Here is a 22,001-nt window from a genome sequence, read left to right on the forward strand (position 1 = left end):
GGGATAATGCACGACCGCATGTTGCAGGTCCTGTACGGGCCTTTCTGGATACTGAAAATGTTCGACTGCTGCCCTGGCCAGCATATTCTCCAGATCTCTCACCAATTGAAAACGTCCGGTCAATGGTGGCCGAGCAACTGGCTCGTTACAATACGCCAGTCACTACTCTCAATGCCCAGGCGTATCAAGGCCGTTATTACGGCCAGAGGTGGTTGTTCCGGGTACTGATTTCTCAGGATCTATTCACCCAAATTGCGAGAAAATGTAATCACATGTCAGTTCTAGTATAATATATTTGTCCATTGAATACCCGTTTACCATCTGCATTTCTTCTTGGTGTAGCAATGGCCTGTAGTGTAATTTGCTCCGTTTTCGCATTACGAGGACTGCAGTATTTTTTTTTCCATGTTTCCCCTCCCCCCCTCCCCTCCCCCCATCACCTGACACACTTCACGCCATATGTACCCTCCTCTGCTAGCGCTGCCACCTGGCGTCTGTGAGTCGTTATTGCCGTTGACATCGAACGTAGATGGTGGTGACATTAATGCGACCGGCCCCGTATATCGTCCCTCATATGGATATGGATTTCTTCCAGGCTATGCTGTATTAAACTGTTTTCCGAAAACTGATCTAATGTTCATCATATGTCGTAACATATACTCCTTCTGAACTAAAGGCTTAGAGCTTTTATGTAGGCTTTCTACGACGTATAAAAGATAAATATGCTAACATCGATATCAATTAAATGTTCGAAAGTTTTCTTTGAACCGATTTTTTTGGAGTGTAGCCCTGTACGAAAGTGAAACGTGGACGATCATTAGTTCCGAGAGGGAGAGAAGGATTTGGAATGTGGTGCTATAGAAGAATGCTGAAGATTAAATGGATACATCGCCTCACTAATGTGGACGTACTGAGCCGAATTGCGGAAAATAATTTTTTTATTTGTACAACTTGACTTTAGGAAGCTATTGGCTGGTAGCACAAATCCTGGTGCATCAGGGAATTGTCATCTTGGTAATGGAGGGAAATGTGGGAGGAAAACATTCTGAAGGGAGATCAGGTCTCCATTACAGGCATCAGATTTAAATGGATGTAGGTTGCAATAGATATGCACACATGAGGAGGCTTTCGCAGGCTATACTAGCATGGATAATTGCACTGGTGATGTCAGGAAGAACTCAGCTCACAGCTGGTAAAATGGTTGTTTATTAAAACACGACCGGTGTCGCTGCTTCAAGCATCATCATCAGGTGAACCTACGTCGTAAAAAGCAAAGTATAGTGTCACCACTTTTTGCGGATATTAAAATCAGTAAAGGAATGTCTAAAATATACTCACAATGTTAAAAAATCGTAGATGGCCCCTAGTGGGAATTTACTACTCATAAAATATCGTCAGTACTATGGTGACCGAAAGGTAAAGAAAAAGTGCCCCTTTCTTTAAAACTTGCCTGCATGTAAAAAGAAAAAAATATATATATTTTTAGTGAGGAGACGATACTTTTTTTAAAAAAAGGCCGGGTTGGCGATAGAGAATTGTCACTACTAATACGATTAGTATTATTACAAAGCGGAAAGTATCAGGTGGTAGTGTCTTACATGACAAGGAGAGACCGTCTGGCTGGCGGAACAGAAGTTATCCATGTGGGTAGTGCGGCGTCATATACTTATGACTAGGAGCGCTGGGTCGCTAACTTTTGGTATTGTCAATCTTCTCTGAATAGTAAGTTTTGACTAGGAACGATGGGTATGCCTATGATTTTTAATATTGTTAGTATAAAGGGTGTACATAAAGTTCGGGAACACTTTCAATTATGTATTCCACAAGAACCAAACGTTGTACAGATATCACACACGCGTCATTTTGAAGAGAAACTCTCAAAGTTTTTTTTTTTTTTTAATATATACCGCCACAGTGTAGTTTGGTAATTTGTCGATAGTCAGCGCTATTCGCAAACAAGGCGAGTTCACGTGCGGAGCGAGCTTTCTGTGTGTTGGAGTTCGACAAAAACAAGTGTGCTATAGCTGTTCAGCGGATGTTTAGAACCAAATACGGTAAGAAGCCACCAACAAGGAAGGCCGTTTACCACTGGCCTAACAAATTCGTTACGACGGATTGCTTGCGCCCGGCAAAGAGAAGCGGACGTCCCAGTGTGAGTGAAGTGAATGTGGAGCGCGTACGAGAGACATTCATGTGGAGTCCAAAGAAATCGGTGCGTCGTCATCCCGTGAACTCTAAATAGCTCCAGTGACAAGGTGGAAAGTCCTGCGACAGAAGCTGTCTACGAAACCATTCAAAATGGAGCTAGTGCAGAAGCTCAATGACGACGACAAAGACAAGCGTTTTGAGTTTTGCTCGCAGTTGTAACAATTGAATGAGGATGGGGATGGTATTGTTGAGCGCTTAATTTTTAGCAACGGAGCCACTTTTCACATTAATGGGAAAGTGAACAGGCATTATTGTCGAATCTGGGGTACAAAGCATCCACACCAATGTTTTTTGTGCCTTGTCATGTCAAAAATTGTACGAGCCATTCTTCTTCGCCGAAAGCACTATCACTGGATATTTCTACTTGGACATCTTGCAGCAATGACTGATGCCTCAAATGCAATCGGACTCTCCGTTCATCTGCCAGCAGGATGGGGCTCCACCCCCATTTTCATCGTGAAGTTCGTGGGTACCTGAACACGGAGCTGCCGCTTCGATGGATCGGCCGTGCTACAGAAGGGGACGGCTGTTTCGTGAAATGGCCTCCCGGATCACCAGATCTCACTCCGTATGACTTTTCTGTAGATGGCTGTACCGCCTCTACCACGTTATGCATTAGAGCTCCGGGAGAGAATACGGGAAGCGACTGCCACAGCCGACGATGCCAAGCTGGAACGGGTATGGCAAGAATTCGATTAACGTATTGACGTCTCCCGTGTCACTCACAGCTCGAATTTTTGTAAAAAAAAAAAAAAAAAAGGTTAATCTTCAAAATGCAATATGAATGACATCTGTACAATGTTTAGTTATTGTGCAATAAATAATTGAAAGTGTTCCCGGACTTCGATGCCATTTGCCATTTTGGCCTTATCACTTTAGGACATGGTGTAAAAAAGATCTGAGGATGGTCATTACGGACTGAAACCGATCATCGTCTAAAGGACTGATATTGTGATCAGAGACTGGAATAAAAAACATTTAGATAAAATAGTTTGCATTAAACTAATTTTAGGGTGAAGACCACAGCAATAACCCGCTGAGGTACCGTTTAAGTGGAGGAAGTGCCATCCACCCGTATATGAGGAACACATTGAGTACCACCAGACGGGTTTGAAAGCCACTCAGTATTACTGACGTCTGCGCTGTGCTCTTCGAATGATTATTGGAGGTGACACGGTCGGATACTAAGTACTTCGACGACTCGTGAATTAGCATCAACATCTGGTAATGTATTCCAAAGCAACCGAATACAACCAGACTGCAAGGAGAACCGAAACAAATCGTGCGTCCCTGCTTGGATATCGGAAGTCCAGAGCATTACGAGTAAATATGGCCTACACCGCTAATGACCGGCGCTGAGATCACCACGCTCAATGGGTCTACTGTATAGCCTAACTGTATAATTTCGTAAGACTGATGCCGAGCAAGCACACTCATCGGCACATTAACGAGTGACTCGTCAAAATCTTTTTTGTACTCGTCGTTCGTCACAGCGGCGCGCTCATTACACCATCAAAGTCTTCTGAGCTCACAAACACGCACCGTCATTCAGTCATATATTTCGGTGCTGTTGTCAAACTCGTCTCGCTTTCTGTTTCCAAACGGCTAAGGTAACTCAGCACAAATTTCTCACCGCATTATACACTCCTGGAAACGGAAAAAAGAACACATTGACACCGGTGTGTCAGACCCACCATACTTGCTCCGGACACTGCGAGAGGGCTGTACAAGCAATGATCACACGCACGGCACAGCGGACACACCAGGAACCGCGGTGTTGGCCGTCGAATGGCGCTAGCTGCGCAGCATTTGTGCACCGCCGCCGTCAGTGTCAGCCAGTTTGCCGTGGCATACGGAGCTCCATCGCTGTCTTTAACACTGGTAGCATGCCGCGACAGCGTGGACGTGAACCGTATGTGCAGTTGACGGACTTTGAACGAGGGCGTATAGTGGGCATGCGGGAGGCCGGGTGGACGTACCGCCGAATTGCTCAACACGTGGGGCGTGAGGTCTCCACAGTACATCGATGTTGTCGCCAGTGGTCGGCGGAAGGTGCACGTGCCCGTCGACCTGGGACCGGACCGCAGCGACGCACGGATGCACGCCAAGACCGTAGGATCCTACGCAGTGCCGTAGGGGACCGCACCGCCACTTCCCAGCAAATTAGGGACACTGTTGCTCCTCGGGTATCGGCGAGGACCATTCGCAACCGTCTCCATGAAGCTGGGCTACGGTCCCGCACACCGTTAGGCCGTCTTCCGCTCACGCCCCAACATCGTGCAGCCCGCCTCCAGTGGTGTCGCGACAGGCGTGAATGGAGGGACGAATGGAGACGTGTCGTCTTCAGCGATGAGAGTCGCTTCTGCCTTGGTGCCAATGATGGTCGTATGCGTGTTTGGCGCCGTGCAGGCGAGCGCCACAATCAGGACTGCATACGACCGAGGCACACAGGGCCAACACCCGGCATCATGGTGTGGGGAGCGATCTCCTACACTGGCCGTACACCAGTGGTGATCGTCGAGGGGACACTGAATAGTGCACGGTACATCCAAACCGTCATCGAACCCATCGTTCTACCATTCCTAGACCGGCAAGGGAACTTGCTGTTCCAACAGGACAATGCACGTCCGCATGTATCCCGTGCCACCCAACGTGCTCTAGAAGGTGTAAGTCAACTACCCTGGCCAGCAAGATCTCCGGATCTGTCCCCCATTGAGCATGTTTGGGACTGGATGAAGCGTCGTCTCACGCGGTCTGCACGTCCAGCACGAACGCTGGTCCAACTGAGGCGCCAGGTGGAAATGGCATGGCAAGGCGTTCCACAGGACTACATCCAGCATCTCTACGATCGTCTCCATGGGAGAATAGCAGCCTGCATTGCTGCGAAAGGTGGATATACACTGTACTAGTGCCGACATTGTGCATGCTCTGTTGCCTGTGTCTATGTGCCTGTGGTTCTGTCAGTGTGATCATGTGATGTATCTGACCCCAGGAATGTGTCAATAAAGTTTCCCCTTCCTGGGACAATGAATTCACGGTGTTCTTATTTCAATTTCCAGGAGTGTATTTTGAAGAGAAGCAAAGCATGATCGGTAACACAAACCGTCACTGACCTATAGTAGCGCTCCAAGTATTACAGTCTTAAGATTTTGAACAGCTAAGACCTTCCAATTATTTTGATCCTTCAGATTTTGAACACCCAACACCTTCAGATATTTCGCGGACGAGTTCTACAACATCTGAATTATTTTGCTTGGGTAAATTTTTGTTAAGTAAGATTCGCCATGTAATTTATTCGCTATCAACTAAGTATTTCCTGAGTTAAGAAACTGGAATATTTCCGTGTTATTCATTCTATACATTTTGCAACAACTAAAGAAAGCCAAGGTGAAGTTCAGAAAGCGAATTAAAGTTGAGGTAGAAGAAATGATATCTTTGAGGTTTGAAAATCAATCTGTAATTTCGTTGGGAATGGCAAAGGACCTGGAGGATTACTTGAACGGGTTGGATGTCGAAAAGATGTTATAACAAGGACACCAACAAAGGAAATGATACACTAGAAGTACGAAATGACTTTTGGCATTTGAGCAGGAGAATAACGGACGTTAGCCGAAGTAGTATATAAAACTCAGACCGTTAACGGCAAGAAAAGCGTTTCTGAAAAAGTGAAATTCGTTAACATGGAATGTAACTTTGAGTGTTAAGACGTCTTTTCTGAAGGTATTTGTCTGGAGTGTTGCCTTACATGGAAATCAAAACGAGGACGAGGAACATTTCACATACTATATAAGAGAACAGAAGCTTTTGAAATATGGTGCTACAAAATAACGGAGAAAATTGGTAAGATATGTAAAGAAGTATTGAATTGAAATGGGGAGAAAAGGAATTTATTGCGCAGCTTGACTAGAAGAAGGGGTCAGTTAATAGGACGCACTGAGGCATCATGAAATTGTCTGTTTGTAAGTGCAAGATAAGTGCGGTAGGTAAAAGCTGTGCATCGAGAATTATGTTTGACTTCAGTAAACAGGTACAGCATTTCAAATGGCTGTTGGTTACAACAGCTATGCAGAGATGAAGCAGACTGAGAAAGCTAGACCAAGCCTCTAACTGAAGACAGCCGGCCGGGGTGTCGGAGCGGTTCTAGGCGCTACAGTCTGGAACTTCGAGACCGCTACGGTCCAGGTTCGAATCCTGCCTCGGGCATGGATGTGTGTGATGTCCTTAAGTTAGTTAGGTTTAAGTAGTTCTAAGTTCTAGAGGACTGATGACCTCAGAAGTTAAGTCCCATAGTGCTCAGAGTCATTTTTTTTTAACTGAAGACAACAGCTTCAGTAATGCGCTGTCCAAAAACCATAATGGATGTTGTTGTTGTGGTCTTCAGTCGAAAGACTGGTTAAATGAAGCTCCATGCTAGTCTATCCTGCGCAAACCTCTTCACCTCTAAATAACTACTGCTATCTACAGCGTTCTGAACCTGCTGATTGTATTCATCTCCAGGTTTCACTCTACAATTTTTACCCTCACCCCTTCCCTCCAGCACTAAATTGGTGATCCTTTGTTAAGCCCTACCAACCGATCCCTTCCCCTGGTCAGGTTATCACATTATACCAGAAATTGTTCTTCTCTGCAGTTCTGTTCAGTACCCCTTCATTAGTTACGCGATATATCCATCTGATGTTCAGCATTCTTCTGTGCCGGCCGCGGTGGTCTCGCGGTTAAGGCGCTCAGTCCGGAACCGCGCGACTGCTACGGTCGCAGGTTCGAATCCTGCCTCGGGCATGGATGTGTGTGATGTCCTTAGGTTAGTTAGGTTTAAGTAGTTCTAAGTTCTAGGGGACTGATGACCACAGATGTTAAGTCCCATAGTGCTCAGAGCCATTTGAACCATTCTTCTGTAGCACCACGTTTCAAAAGTTTCTATTCTCTTCTTGTCTAAGACTTTTATCGTCCATTTTACACTTCCATGCATGGCTACACTCCAGAAAAATACCTTCAGAAAAGACTTCCTGTCACTTCAATCTATATTCGATATTAACAAATCCCTAATCTTTAGAAATCCTTTTCTTGTCATTGTCAGTCTACATTTTATATCTCCTCTATTTCGGCCATCATCAGTTATTTTGCTGCCTAAATAGCAAAACTCATCTACTACTTCAATTCTCTGGTTTCCTAATCCAATTCCCTCAGCATCATCTGATTTAATTCGACTACAATTATCCTTGTTTTGACTTTGTTGCTGTTCATCCTATATCTTCCTTTCAAGAGGCACTCCATTCCGTTACCTGCTCTTCCAAGACCTTTGCTGTCTCGGACAGAATTACAGTGTCATCGGCAAACCTCAAAGATTTTATTTCTTCCTACTAAACTTTAATTCGTACTTCAAATTTTTCTTTGGTTCCCTTTACTGCTTTCTCAGTGTACAGATTGAATAATATCGGGCGGGTATAGTCTATAACTCTTTCTCAGTAAAATTTTGTACTTGTGGGGATCCAAAGCCTCTAATAAATGTAAACATGGTATGATGTAATGCGATGTTTATTTAGTCGTGCGACTAGCTAAGTTCGACTAAGCGTCATTGTCAAGCACTTTTGTAACATCTGCATTTCATGTCATTTTCAGATCTTTCTTAGTTACAAATAACAAGTAGCCACATTCCGTTTTTTTACGAAGGGTCCACTCTACAGCGATACTTTCTCAAATACTGGTTTCCCTTCGTGACCATCGACTCTTAGAGCAGTCGTTTGGGTTTGTACAAGTTGTAAATAGCCTTTCGCTCCCTGTTTTTTACCCCTGGTACCTTCAGAATTTCAAAGACAGTATTCCAGTCAACATTGTCAAAAGCTTTCTTCAAGTGGAACAGATGCTGTAAACGTAGGTTTTCTTTTGCTTAACATTTCTTCATAAAGATAAATCAGTCATTACTGCCTCGCGTGTTCGTATATTTCAGCTGAATCCAAACTATACTTCCCCGAGGTCGGCTTCTACCATCTTTTCCATTCATCTGTAAAAATTTCATGTAACATTTTGCAGCCGTGACTTACCAAACTGATAGGCCGGTAATATGAACATGTGTCAGCACCTGTTTTCTTTGTAATTGGAATTATTATATTCTTCTTGAAGTCTGACGTTATTTCACCTCTCCCATTAATCTTGCACATCAGATGGAAGAGTTTTGTCATTGGTGGCTATCCCAAGGCTATCAGTGGCTCTAACGGAATGCTGTCAATTTTCAAGGACTTTCAGTGCTCTATCAAGTTCTTCTCGCATGATCATATCTCCCATCTCGTCTTCATCTACGGCCTGTCATAAAGAATGTATGAAGTTGAAACCGAGGCTCAAGGTTAAAATACTTTTACGTTTCTGCAACATGTTTGTTAACGCATCCCATTTTAATGGAGAGAATTATCAAGGTCGAAAATTACGACACTTCTCAGAATCTTCAACGACTCAAAAACCGCGAACAGTTACGAAGTATATTTAGATTAAAGGAGGTTAGACATTGTGCAACTCTCAAATTAAATGGATGGCATAAAACATCAGATATCGATCTCAGAGAACAAACTGCGGATGTCTATAACGATGATGATTAAAACGGTACGGGAAACTTGTTACACCGAAACGAGGTTTCACAACGTGGCCGTCATTTGTCGAACCCATCTCCAGGATGTCTCAGCTGAAGAAGAGGGAAGTAATATTGTTGTTGTTGCGGTCTTCAGTCCTGAGACTGGTTTGATGCAGCTCTCCATGCTACTCTATCCTGTGCAAGCTTCTTCGTCTCCCAGTACCTACCGCAACCTACATCCTTCTGAATCTGTTTAGTGTATTCATCTCTTGGTCTCCCTCTACGATTTTTACCCTCCACGCTGCCCTCCAATACTAAATTGGTGATCCCTTGATGCCTCAGAACATGTCCTACCAACCGATCACTTCTCCCCAATCCTATTCAGTACCTCCCCATTAGTTATGTGATCTACCCATCTAATCTTCAGCATTCTTCTGTAGCACCACATTTCGGAAGCTTCTATTCTCTTCTTGTATAAACTATTTATCGTCCATGTTTCACTTCCATACATGGCTACACTCCATACAAATACTTTCAGAAACGACTTCCTGACATTTAAATCTATACTCGATGTTAACAAATTGCTCTTCTTCAGAAACGCTTTCCTTGCCACTGCCAGTCTACATTTTATATCCTCTCTACTTCGACCATCACCAGTTATTTTGCTCCCCAAATAGCAAAACTCCTTTACTATTTTAAGTGTCCCATTTCCTAATCTAATTTCCCCAGCATCACCCAACTTAATTCGACTACATTCCATTATCCTCGTTTTGCTTTTGTTGGTGTTCATCTTATAGCCTCCTTTCAAGACACTGTCCATTCCGTTCAACTGCTCTTCCAAGTCTTTTGCTGTCTCTGACAGAATTACAATGTCATCGGCGAACCTCAAAGTTTTTATTTCTTCTCCATGGATTTTAATACCTACTCCGAATTTTCCTTTTGTTTCCTTTACTGCTTGTTCAATATACATATTGAATAATATCGGAGATAGGCTACAACCCTGTCTCACTCCCTTCCCAACCACTGCTTCCCTTTCATGTCCCGCGACTCTTATAACTGCCATCTGGTTTCTGTACAAATTGTAAATAGCCTTTCGCTCCCTGTATTTTACCCCTGCCACCGTCAGAATTTGATAGAGAGTATTCCAGTCAACATTGTGAAAAGCTTTCTCTAAGTCTACAAATGCTACAAACGTAGGTTTGCCTTTCCTTAATCTAGCTTCTAAAATAAGTCGTAGGGTCAGTATTGCCTGACGTGTTCCAACATTTCTACGGAATCCAAACTGATCTTCCTCGAGGTCAGCTTCTACCAGCTTTTCCATTCGTCTCTAAAGTATTCGCGTTAGTATTTTGCATCCGTGACTTATTAGACTGATTATTCGGTAATTTTCACATCTGTCAGCACCTGCTTTCTTTGGGATCGGAATTATTATATTCTTCTTGAAGTCTGAGGGTATTTCGCCTGTCTCATACATCTTGCTGACCAGATGGTAGAGTTTTGTCAGGACTGGCTCTCCCAAGGCCGTCAGTAGTTCTAATGGAATGTTGTATACTCCCGGGGCCGGGTAATATAGTGCTGTTATAATTTGGCAGTGCTTAGACTTTTATTGTAACCTGTGAGACCTTGTTTAGTTACAGAGGTGCAGACAGTAATTATCCGATTTCCGGTGCATTAAGGACTCGCCGTGGAACCGGTGGCTGGCAGCGAGGACAGGACACGTACCGTTACACTCTTCCGAGGATCCGCCGTCGGAAATGCTGGCGCCGGGCGACGCCAAGACGGCGGGGGTGGAGCTGCCGCGCGCTCCCGGCCACAGCGACGCAGACGTCGACGGCGAGGGGGAAGCGGCCAGCAGAGGTGATGGGGCGGCATCCTGCAGGACTTCCAGCGGCGGCAGCCGCACCTTGCCTGCGCAACAGCGTGGCAACTGCCGCTTCAGGGAAGCTCTACTCACTCTCCTTCCGCTACATACATTTTACAGGTAATATGGTGAGTCACGAAGCCCCTGCAGCTAGGGGAGGTGCTGTACATGAATCTGCAGACGTGTGCTCTTGCGGAGTTCCATGTTTGACTGTAATAACCACAGAAACGAATTTAACATCCTCTCCGCAAAGCAACTGATTACAAGTCGGATTGTTAACACTTACACTGATGAGCCAAAACATTATAACCAACTATTTAATAGACTGTTTATCCGTCTTTGAAACGAAGCACATTACTGATTCCGGGTATCAGGGATCCGTTTGTTGATACGTTTGCGGAGGTATGATGCATTACAAGCCTAGGCACAGGTCACGTAATTCGCGTAAATAATGGCGCCAGACAGCGACCCAGATGGGTTCCACAGGATTTACGTAAGGCGAATTTGAGCGCCGAGAGATCAGGGTGAGGTCACTATAACGCTCCTCAAACCAGTGTACACGGTTCTGGCTCCGTGACATTTGCTGCTGAAAGATGACATCGCCGTCGGGGGAGACATCAAGTGGACGAGCGGTTCTAGGCGCTAGAGTCCAGAACCGCGCGACCGCTACGGTCGCAGGTTCGAATCCTGCCTCGGGCATGGATGTGTGTGATGTCCTAAGGTTAGTTAGGTTTCAGTAGTTTTAAGTTCTAGGGGACTGATAACCTCAGAAGTTAAGTTCAAAAATGGTTCAAGTGGCTCTGAGCACTATGGGACTTAACTTCTATGGTCATCAGTTCCCTAGAACTTAGAACTACTTACAAGGGGAGGCCGCCAATTGTGAAATTCAGATTCAATTGATACTGCGCATAATAAAAGCTCATGGCCAGAGGTGTAATGTGGCAAAGCACCAAGATGCACTTCTCAGCCGTTGTCGAGAAAATCGACAGTTAAAATAAACCGTTGCTGTGAAATACTCTCTACGATTAACCATTTCCTACAGCGTTGTAGCGCAGCGGTAAGCGCTCGGGTTCGTAATCCGAAGGTCGCTGGTTCGAATCTCGTGCCATGCAACTTTTTTTTTAATATTTCTTCGTAATTCAAATGTGTGTATACACATACACACACACACTATATATATATATATATATATATATATATATATATATATATATATATATATATAGTGTGTGTGTGTATACACACATTTGAATTACAAAAAAATACTAAAAAGAAAAGTTGCATGGCACGAGATTCGAACCAGCGACCTTCGGATTACGAACCCGAGCGGTTTTTTTATATATATATATATATATATATATATATCATTCCCGGCAAGCAGTTGCAATAATTATGCATATAATAAGTTGTTGAAAGTCGTTTGTCGTGGAAAACTGGCGATTTCGAACATCATTATGTTTTCCGCAAACAAAGTTGTATTTCACAAATGTTATTAATTGTCTTCATAATGTTAACCACGTATAGTTAACGGAAGACGTAGAAACGATATTCCGAAACGAATACGTATGGCGTAAGTCAAACGTTCGAATTAGAATAGAAACCCCACGAACACAAATTTGCTGTGGCAGGTATGAAATATAAACTCCGTTACTCGCTCGTTACACTTGAAGGACAGACGTTGAATGGGCCGAAACGAGCCGCCGCATAACAGCGTAGTTGCGTGCTAACTTCGAAAGAAGGTAGATGCGGTCCCTAGCGCAACTTATAACATCGTCGAAAATCAGTGCGGACGTGAGAGCTTTGGTACACCCTGTTAAACAAACGGAAAAATGGAGGCGGTACAATTGGAGAGCGATCCGCCTTCACCAACATGCATAAGCAATTCATTAATAGTTTATATATATATATATATATATATATATATATATTTGAATTACAATAAACTAATAATAAAAAAAAAGTTGCATGGCGTGAGATTCGATCCGGCGATCTTCGGATTACGAACCCGAGCGCGTACCGCTGCGCCACGGCGCTGTAGTAAATACTTGATCGTAGAGAGTATTTCGCGGCAACGGTTTCTTTAACTGTCGATTTTCTCGACAACGGCTGAGAAGTGCATCTTGGTGCTTTGCCACATTACACCTCTGGCCATGAGCTTTTATTATGCGCAGTATGAATCGAATCTGAATTTCACAATTGGCGGCCTCCCCTTGTTAAACCTAAATAACCTAAGGACATCACACAACACCCAGTCATCACGAGGCAGACCCCGCCGGGAATCGAACCCGGGAAACCGGGCGTGGGAAGCAAGAACGCTACCGCACGACCACGAGATGCGGACAGAAGTTAAGTCCCATAGTGCTCAGCGCCATTTGAACCATCTGAAGACATCGAGCACGAACGGATGTTAAGTGGTTCGCAGCTGTCAGCGTGTTTTCGATTGCTACCACACGTCCCGTGCAAGCGCAGAGAATGTCTCCAATACCATTATACTGCTCCCACCAGCCTTCGTCCGTGGCCCGCTGTGCGTTTCGAGCCGCCGTACATCTCGATGACGGCGTTTGTGGAAACGATCATTGACGTAGTGTACCAAAAATGTAATTCATCCGACACACTTCCACTGATCGACGATTTGGTATCATATCTCACATTGTGTGCCAAGAAAGAGGGAAAATGAATCATTACGAACACTAGGTATAATTTATGCCATACTATCGAATCTCGATTGTCCCGTGTCGACTGCAGTCGTAAGTGAGGATGTCGCTGGATGAACATGTGAACACCTAGGAGTGGTACGATCACCAGTGTGCTGCGAAACACTTGTGCGTGCACCAGCATTGTGCTCTTTCGATTGAGATGCCACAGGTCACTATCTACCCTATCTTACAGTACAGACAAGGCTTTGAACCCGACGTTCTGTGAAGAGTCGTGGACTTCCAGTTATTTAGCGCCTAGTGATAGTTTCATTGCCCTTCTAGCTCTTTCCGTAGAATCTCAGGACGTTAGCACGTGAACATTCGACCAGCTTCGCCGTTTTCGAGTTACTCGTTCACAGGCTCTGCATAATAATAACCTGTCCTTCGTCATAGTCGCTTATCTCGATGCATTTCATCATTTGCAGCCCATATCTTTTTTTTTTTTTTTTTTAGGGTCATCCCCTTCCGTGTCTGCTCCGCTTAGGCACTTTTGTTACCGCGTCACGTGCCCGCAACGCCACGAGGTGGCAGCCAACGTCACGGCGTAAAGTGGTCATAATGTTTTGGCTGCTCAGTGTATTCATTATTTGTGGAATAGTAGAGCTGGTTGTTCATGGTCACTTAAGTACAGAACTTACAGGCGCTAAGTCTATTGTATTCCAATTACGTTTTTAATGTAAGTGTATTCTGTTGCGATGATAATGTTACAGTCAGATTGTTTTCATTAACTGCTTGCATGGATCATAAATTTATCTACTAAAGCGTAAAGTTTACTTAAAACTGCGCATTTTGGGTTTTACTTGCATTACTAAACCACATGTTAAACAGGCTCGACTGCTTTCAGACCGTAGAAAAAATGTAGTGAAATATCTCTGGACGCATGATGTATCATGTTCGATGTCAGAGATTGCCACCTTACTGTTGACGAGGAGGATTGTGCACTCTGTAATGACCCATAGAGTCAAGCTGGTGGGAGGTGAAGCTCTTGGCAGTGCTAGTCAGTCCACAACGTAGGGGTTGGGGGAGTGGCAAGTGGACTCTTCTAGGCGTAGGGAAGCCAATTCTGCAGGCCGGAGTGGCCGTGCGGTTCTAGGCGCTACAGTCTGGAACCGAGCGACTGCTACGGTCGCAGGTTCGAATCCTGCCTCGGGCATGGATGTGCGTGTTGTCCTTAGGTTAGTTAGGTTTAATTAGTTCTAAGTTTTAGGCGACTGATGACCTCAGAAGTTAAGTCGCATAGTGCTCAGAGCCATTTTTTTAAGCCAATTCTCATCAACAGCCACGATGAGAAACAGGGAAAGATACCGTAGGAAACCTCAAGAGATGGACCGATGGCTGTAGCAACCTTTTAAGGGAGCCAACTTGAAAAGAAAAACATGTGTGTTGGGGCACATAGAGAGGGCAGCCCCACCATCTAACTACACCACTACAGGACGGTATTTTGGAACAGGAGAATTATAATGTTCCTCAGAATCTCCAGCATGAACCGATAAACCGAAGGCAACACTTATGTACAACGGGAACAAACGACTTGGAATAGACAGTGTCCTCAAATTGGCTACTTAGAGTTCATAAAATACTGACATGGCCATTATAACGGAAACCAAAAAGAAATCAAGAGGTTCCATAACAAGAAACAGATATGACTTGCTCTAGAGTGGAGTCCGTTAGAAGGAAAGAGCCTGTGCTGGAGCTGCAATTCTGTGTAAGACAGAAATGTGTGGGTTATGAAAAGACGCTCGATCATCGTAGGTCATTCTATATAACTCTCTACGCACAGTCATCGTGCTAGTTTGACTGCTGGTAGCATCTGGGAGTGATTCCTTCTGCTGATTTCAAACGATTTCTTTACAACCACCTTCGTCAATGCTTGACTATCCCTGTCTGCTGATCTCGGTTTAGCCGTGTCTCCCCTTGAGAATCACACTCAGCAACGATCGAATTGGGGAACTTCAGAAGGGTCGAAATATGGTTCAAATGACTCTGAGCACTATGGGACTTAACTTCTATGTCATCAGTCCCCTAGAACTTAAACCTAACTAACCTAAGGACATGACACACATCCATGCCCGAGGCAGGATTCGAACCTGCGACTGTAGCGGTCGCGCGGTTCCAGACTGTAGCGCCCAGAACCGCTCGGCCATCCCGGCCGGCGGTCGAAATATGCCTGGTGGGTTTGCAATTCGCATGACGTACAGTGTCTAGTCTCGTTCGACGCCACTGATCTCTGCTTGCTGACCCATTGTGCTGTTACTTTTTCTTCACTGACAACACAATACTCCCGGCCTTCTTCTGAACCGGCGGGTCCATCTCTGGTGACATTCCGCATTATACAGGGGTGCCCAGACACTTTTCGTCAGTGTACTCAGGCAACCGATTACTTGGTTTCTCCGTAGCCGTTTGTTGTCGCGCCCAGTGAACTGCAGGTGTGGGGCGGCTGCTGTACTCACCGGGGGCGGCATGGGGCGGGGAGGCGGGCGGCGACGTCCTGGCGGGCGAGGGCGGCAGCGCGTGCGCCGTGTGGTGGGCGGCGGCGCCCACCCCCGCGTGGGGCGGCGGCCCGTCGCACGCCGCCAGCAGCTGCAGCGCCAGCGAGTGCGTGTCCGCGAAGCGCACGCACGCGCGCACCAGCGCCGACTCCTCCTCGGCCGAGCACATCTGCCACGAGTCCAGCCGCTCGCCGCACGCGTCCTGAAGCCAGATACAAACCACTCACTTGTGTGCCGAGCCAGTGACCAATGACGGATGTAGCGAGGAGGACATCAAAAGCAGACTAGCACTGGCAAAAAGGGCATTCCTCGTCAAGAGATGCCTACTAGTTTCGAACATAGTCCTTAATTTGAGGCACAAATTTCTGATCGTGTACGTTTGGACCACAGCACTGTACGATAGTGGAAATTGGACTGTGGGAAAAGCGGAACAGAAGAGAATCGAAGCATTTGAGATGTGGTGCTACAGACGAATCTTGAAAATAAGGTGGACTGATAAGTTAGTGATGAGGAGGTTTTGCGCAGAATCGGAGATGAAAGGAATATGTGGGAAACACTGAGAAGGAGTAGGGACAGGATGATAGGACATCTGTTAAGACATCAGCGAATGATATCCGTGGTACTAGAGGGAGCAGCAGAAGGCAAAGAATGTAGAGGAAGATACAGATTGGAATACCTCCAGCAAATAATTGAGGACTTAGGCTGCAAGTGGTCCTCTGACATGAAGAGGTTGGCACAGGAGAGGAATTCTTGGAGGGCCCGCATGCTGCATTAAACGAGTCAGAAGACTGATGACTAAAAATAAAAACTAAAAAAACGTGTCCCCAATGCCCAATGTTTTATACTTCTTTTCATGTGAGTCCCGACGTAAATGGCGATTTTCAGTTAAAGGGAAAGATGAATACGTCATGAATAGTTGGTGACTGCTCAGCTGTGAATTGCACTAAACATTGCAAAAATGGTTTTTCACGTCTTTACAATTCCAAGCGATCGCAAACGAAGAAAAAAAGGGGTCACGATCTCACAACTGGGAACCAGTGTCTGGCGCTCAACCGTGTGTTGTAACTGTGTGTTAAGAACAGTAGTTCTAAACATGAAACCAGATGTTTACAACTGCGTTTTCTTCCCCAGTCGAAAACTATACTGAATCAGTTCGTCTCAAAATTTTTCGGGCCCTGACGTATTTTCGGAATTCGGAAAGTTCAGTGTAATATTCACTGGGATTTATTTGTAAGTCTTTATCGTAACCATAAATACATGAACTGAATAATATGTAACCGCAGTTCTATTTATGTACAATAGGATGAGTCATAATCAAGATATGTTTATAGCGGACTGGTCATTGTGAGGGAACCTGTGTAAGTGACATAACTTCAAAGAATAAAGTTTTGACCACAACTCAGCAAACTAGAAATGATCTGTTTTATTTTTGTGTTAATCACAAAGACTTGTAACAGCAGCGTGAATTCCAGATATTCACACTTCGTGTTTGGGAAAGAGGGGGTGGGGTGGTTACTCAGACCTCCCTGCAGGGCAGCATCTAATTTAACCTAATGAGCAATAAATAACATAAAATCTTACTTTTGGGAAATACGCCTGTATGGATATACTTCTAAGGTTGACTTTATGTATGTCATAATTCTAGGGCCTTTTAAATAATTCCAATGTTGTGGAATATTAATATTACAACTTCGAGATCCTACTCTCTTTCTGCATGAACATGTGAGAATGCGGAATAGGTTTAACACCCACAAGGTAAATAATGCCGAATCTTAAGAGTTGGCGAAAACATGGCAGACGATTCGGCCCAGTAAATAACTCTACTACCGGCCGCGCACGCCGGCTCACGCTGTTTCCTGGTATGTACAGTTCACCAGTTTCCAGTATATACATGATCCCACTGAAAATCACGCTTCAGTGTTTTTGCAAGGTGGTGCTCAACAGTTGTAATATGTTTAATGAGATACACGTTCCCATACACAATCAAATGCGCTATTAACATAACTGAAGCGTTTTCGCTTAGAAGTCATAGTTTTCGAGTCATTCAAGAAAAATGTACGAAAGTGACCACCAAACGCTGCTCCACGCGCATACTCAGCCCCCACCGTTCAGGATTTCTAGTGTATTGTTCATGGCACTCCCTGTTACCACCGTACAAAAATTTGTGACAGCGCTAATTATTTCTCAAATTAGACTTTTTTTCATCTTCATTGGCTGTCCTTATTACACCATCGGCTTATTCGAGCAAACAGAAATTATAAAGCTGACCTATGTGTAAATTTTATGCATTTTAACAGCATAAAAGAAACAGTTGCAGCATCGTTATTCGTCAGATCTTCCGACTGCAAAACTACCATGATTGTAAGGTTCGAATTGTCAACGTAATTAGCTTTAGCGTTACGTTTACAGGAGACGTTTCTGGTTCATATCCTCACGGTCACGTTTGAATTAATAACGTTAACGAATCAGTCGATTATGCTGGTGGCGTAATACCCCAATGAATAGAGACCAAAAATTTTCGAATATTGTGACTATTTTGTTTAGTCTTCAATTTTTGTATAGTGGTAGGAAGGAGTACCACAAACAACATACTAGGAATCGTGACTGGTGAGGGATGAGTTTTGGAGTGCAGGTGCGTTTGAAGGTTATTTTTGTACGTTTTTCTTAAATAACTCGAATACAGTGTCCTCCAACGAAGGCGCATCCCATTACGAACTTTAACTACTTTAAATTTCCTACAAAAAGGTCGTATTCATTGTTTTTGTAGGACTAACAGTTCGTGCGTTGCGAACGAGAAAATATGAAAATCTCGGGCATGATTTTTGAAGGCCAGAAATAGCATTGAGGGTTGCCTAAAAAGATTTCGCTTGGGGCAGCTCAATCGACCTTTATGAATCGAAGTTCAGTGCCACGTTTTATTGTCTGCTAATCTCGGGGACCATTTGAATGCGGCTTTCACTAGTTGATAGATTGATTACCAAGGGCGATACACTTATATCACTACTAATTACGCTGCCTGAAAAACAAAGTAAGTCACTTAGAAGTGGAGAAGGAGAGGAAATGAAACTAAACGGGTTGACAGATACACGTTATTCCATTGATTACATAATCGGGTCACTTATACAAAGAAATCGGCAGTATGATTCCACTTAGCAGTATGACATTACACCTCTCCTGGCCTGGATGCATCCACTTATTCTGTTGAGAAGGGTATCATGCTGGCTGGCGCTGTATCTGAGGCAAGTTGGCCCGCAAACGTTGCAGGCTAACTGGTCCTTGAAGTTCTAGATGATGGCACAGCATGGAGTCGACCTTCGCGCTGCTCCCTCACGTGTTTTATCGGACACATATGGGGAACTTGGTGGCCACGGGAGAATCTCAGCATCGTGCAGATAGTTCATAGACAAACGTGCCATGAATGGGGGAGCATTATCGTGTTGAAAAATTGCACTACGGTGCTGTCGCGTTTAAGGTAATACATGAGGACGCAAGATGTCTGTGCGGTACCGTCGTGCTGTCAGACTAATCACTGTCTTCCGTGAGACGAAGTCATACCGTTGGATCAACCCACCATGGCAACAAGAGTAACGCCGCTAAGCGACCATGGCACCAAGAGTAACTTTGGAACAATGGTACCTTTCTCCCTGTTACCATCATAGTAACCGACGATGGTTATACAGGATAATGTAGAACCGCAGTTCATCACAGGATAAAACAAAAAAACAAAAAAAAATGTTACGTGTAATAGTTGCCTTGTGTGAACTACATAATTCCTCGTAAGATCTGTCGCCTTTGCTAAAGAATACGTTGCAGGCGACGTAACTTACTCGACAACTTTATTTCTGTCACTGGTACATGACTGACTGAAAGAAGTGAAATGCCATTTTAGCACATGTAATGGGAGCGTTAATAAGAGTGACCCAATGTATGACGTAGTAACATATTTTGGTCGATGCCTTGCACACTGACCGTCCTGTATGATTTTTGAGAAGGTAAAAAAACACGGAGCAATCACTTGAGCAGTTTGTGACTACGTTCGTGAATTAACAGTGCGGCCCGCCGCATTACCTCATGTTATTCCCCTGTGTTAATTCAGCTGTCGATTGTTTAGTACCTTATAAGAAAGCGTTTCTAAGCCTTGCGTTGAACTGACATCTGGAATGATAGTACGCTGCACCAAATACTTCGAATTGTGAAACACTCCCAGCAGCAGCTATCACTGTGGTGAAATTTGAGACCGGCGGGGGTGGCCGAGCGGTTCTAGGCGCTTCAGTCTGGAACCGTACGACCGCTACGGTCGCAGGTTCTAATCGTGCCTCGGTGATGGATGTGTGTGATGTCCTTAGATTAGTTAGGTTTAAGTAGTTCTAAGTTCTAGGGGACTGATGACCTCAGAAGTTAAGTCCCATAGTGCTCAAAGCCATTTTTTTCAAATTTGAGGCGTCTACCTCAAGGGCATCGAGCTGGGTAACGAAAAAATGGTTCAAATGGCTCTGAGCACTATGGGACTTAACATCTGTGGTCATCAGTCCCCTAGAACTTAGAACTACTTAAACCTAACCAACCTAAGGACATCACACACATCCATGCCCGAGGCAGGATTCGAACCTGCGACCGTAACAGTCGCGTGGTTCCGGACTGAGCGCCTAGAACCACGATACCCACCGCGGCCGGCAGCTGGGTAACGCAATGGTAAGACAAGTACACTCGCATTCTGGGGGACATTGGTTCAAAACCCAGTGCCGCTATCCAGATATAGGCTCTCCATGGCTTATCTAAATTCTTAAGACGCCATGATAGTTCTTTCCATTTCCTTCTTCTGTCCTGCTTTTCTTATGATATCTTAGTGCCCTATTAAGGTTATGTCTTCCGCTGGCGAAACTCTTCTCGATCTCTCTTTTTTCTCGTCGTGAAATGTTAGTTGGTGTGTACTTTTTTCCATGGCCCTCGAGATGCGGCACATTTATTCCCTTGATTCGTAACTTTTATCTTCTCTTTTTAGGTCCAGTATCTTCCTAAAGATATTCTATTCTTCGTTTGTTTTCTGTATGTCGTGTTTACAACTCTACCATCTCATGCTTAGATATTGCGTTCGTCGCTGATGTCTTGAAATCACTAGTTTTAACGTCCGTTGTTATCCTCTCCTAACAACAAAATTTCCTGGACATAGAGAAGTAGTTGTGATCTTCTTCGTCCCCCCTTTCACTTCTTCGTTACTGCTTTATTTCCTGTTACTTATTCTCTTAGATTAATGCGTCAGTGTGCTGTACGGTGCCTCCTGATGATTCAAATCTAAGTGGCAGGCAATATCATCTTGTTGTGGGCAGTATTTAGTCCTACTCTTGTAATAATATAAACTTAAATTTAGAAGTATCATTATTCCGTCCCACTTAGTATCACACTGTCATCCGCAAATGGAAGATATCCTCGTATGTCCTGCAGTCCTTTTTGTCCTGCTTTCCGAGGTTGTTGCTTTCCGCTGTGATCGCTTCATCGTGTGCAAGACAGAACAGCATGGGAAAAAGCCAGTCTCCCTGTTTGACGTACACCATAGTATGAAAAGGAATGCTTCCCAATATCATCCTTGCCTTAATATCTCTTAATAATTCAGTTCTCCTGTAGCGTCTTCTCATCCTGTCTACTGTTCTTCATGATCTTCACTTTCTTGAAATACCGAAACGTTGCAGCTGTTTTATTGTCCTTCAAGAGCCTGTGTCCTATCAGTGCTATCAGCGTCAAGTTCTCCATGCCTTCCTGCGCTCTTCTACCGCCTTCTTGCTAGGCTCCTACTGCACTTTCAGTTCTGCTATGTTAATAAGAGATGTAGGCAGCAACTTGTAGCCAACATGTATGACGTATGTTTCCCCGTAATGGTTTACCCTTCGATAAATCACTGTACTATGACAACACATTTCCATTCTTCGAGCAGTTTCCGTGTCTTCCAAATGCGATTAGTAACCTTTGTCACTTTGTATAAACCTGTTATCCATGCACAATTTTATAATCTGATTAGTCGAAACTCTTCTAAAATTCGTTCGTCCTCTTTATCGTGATTGTAAGATGGGAGGATACTTTTCGTAAGAGCGATGCCGGAACCTGCGTGTGGAATTCCCTCTGACGGCGGGACTTTCTGTGCGGTACGGAGTCCGCCCTTTCCGTGCCGCCCATGCGGTGAAGCCAGAATG

General features: G+C 44.5%; 1 protein-coding gene across 1 annotated transcript in view; it reads right to left on the reverse strand.

Annotated features, from left to right (window-relative positions):
• Positions 1 to 22,001, reverse strand: part of LOC126199677 (zinc finger protein basonuclin-1-like) — a 229,178-nt gene that overhangs the window by 33,400 nt on the left and 173,777 nt on the right. The window contains exons 5-6 of the mRNA XM_049936605.1: positions 15,778 to 16,018; positions 10,493 to 10,678 (exon numbers count right to left, since the gene is read on the reverse strand). Of these exons, the coding sequence (XP_049792562.1) occupies positions 10,493 to 10,678; positions 15,778 to 16,018 (427 nt within the window). The remainder of the gene's footprint in view (positions 1 to 10,492; positions 10,679 to 15,777; positions 16,019 to 22,001) is intronic.

This window comes from Schistocerca nitens, chromosome 8, assembly GCF_023898315.1.
Source record: "Schistocerca nitens isolate TAMUIC-IGC-003100 chromosome 8, iqSchNite1.1, whole genome shotgun sequence".
NCBI lineage: Eukaryota > Metazoa > Arthropoda > Insecta > Orthoptera > Acrididae > Schistocerca > Schistocerca nitens.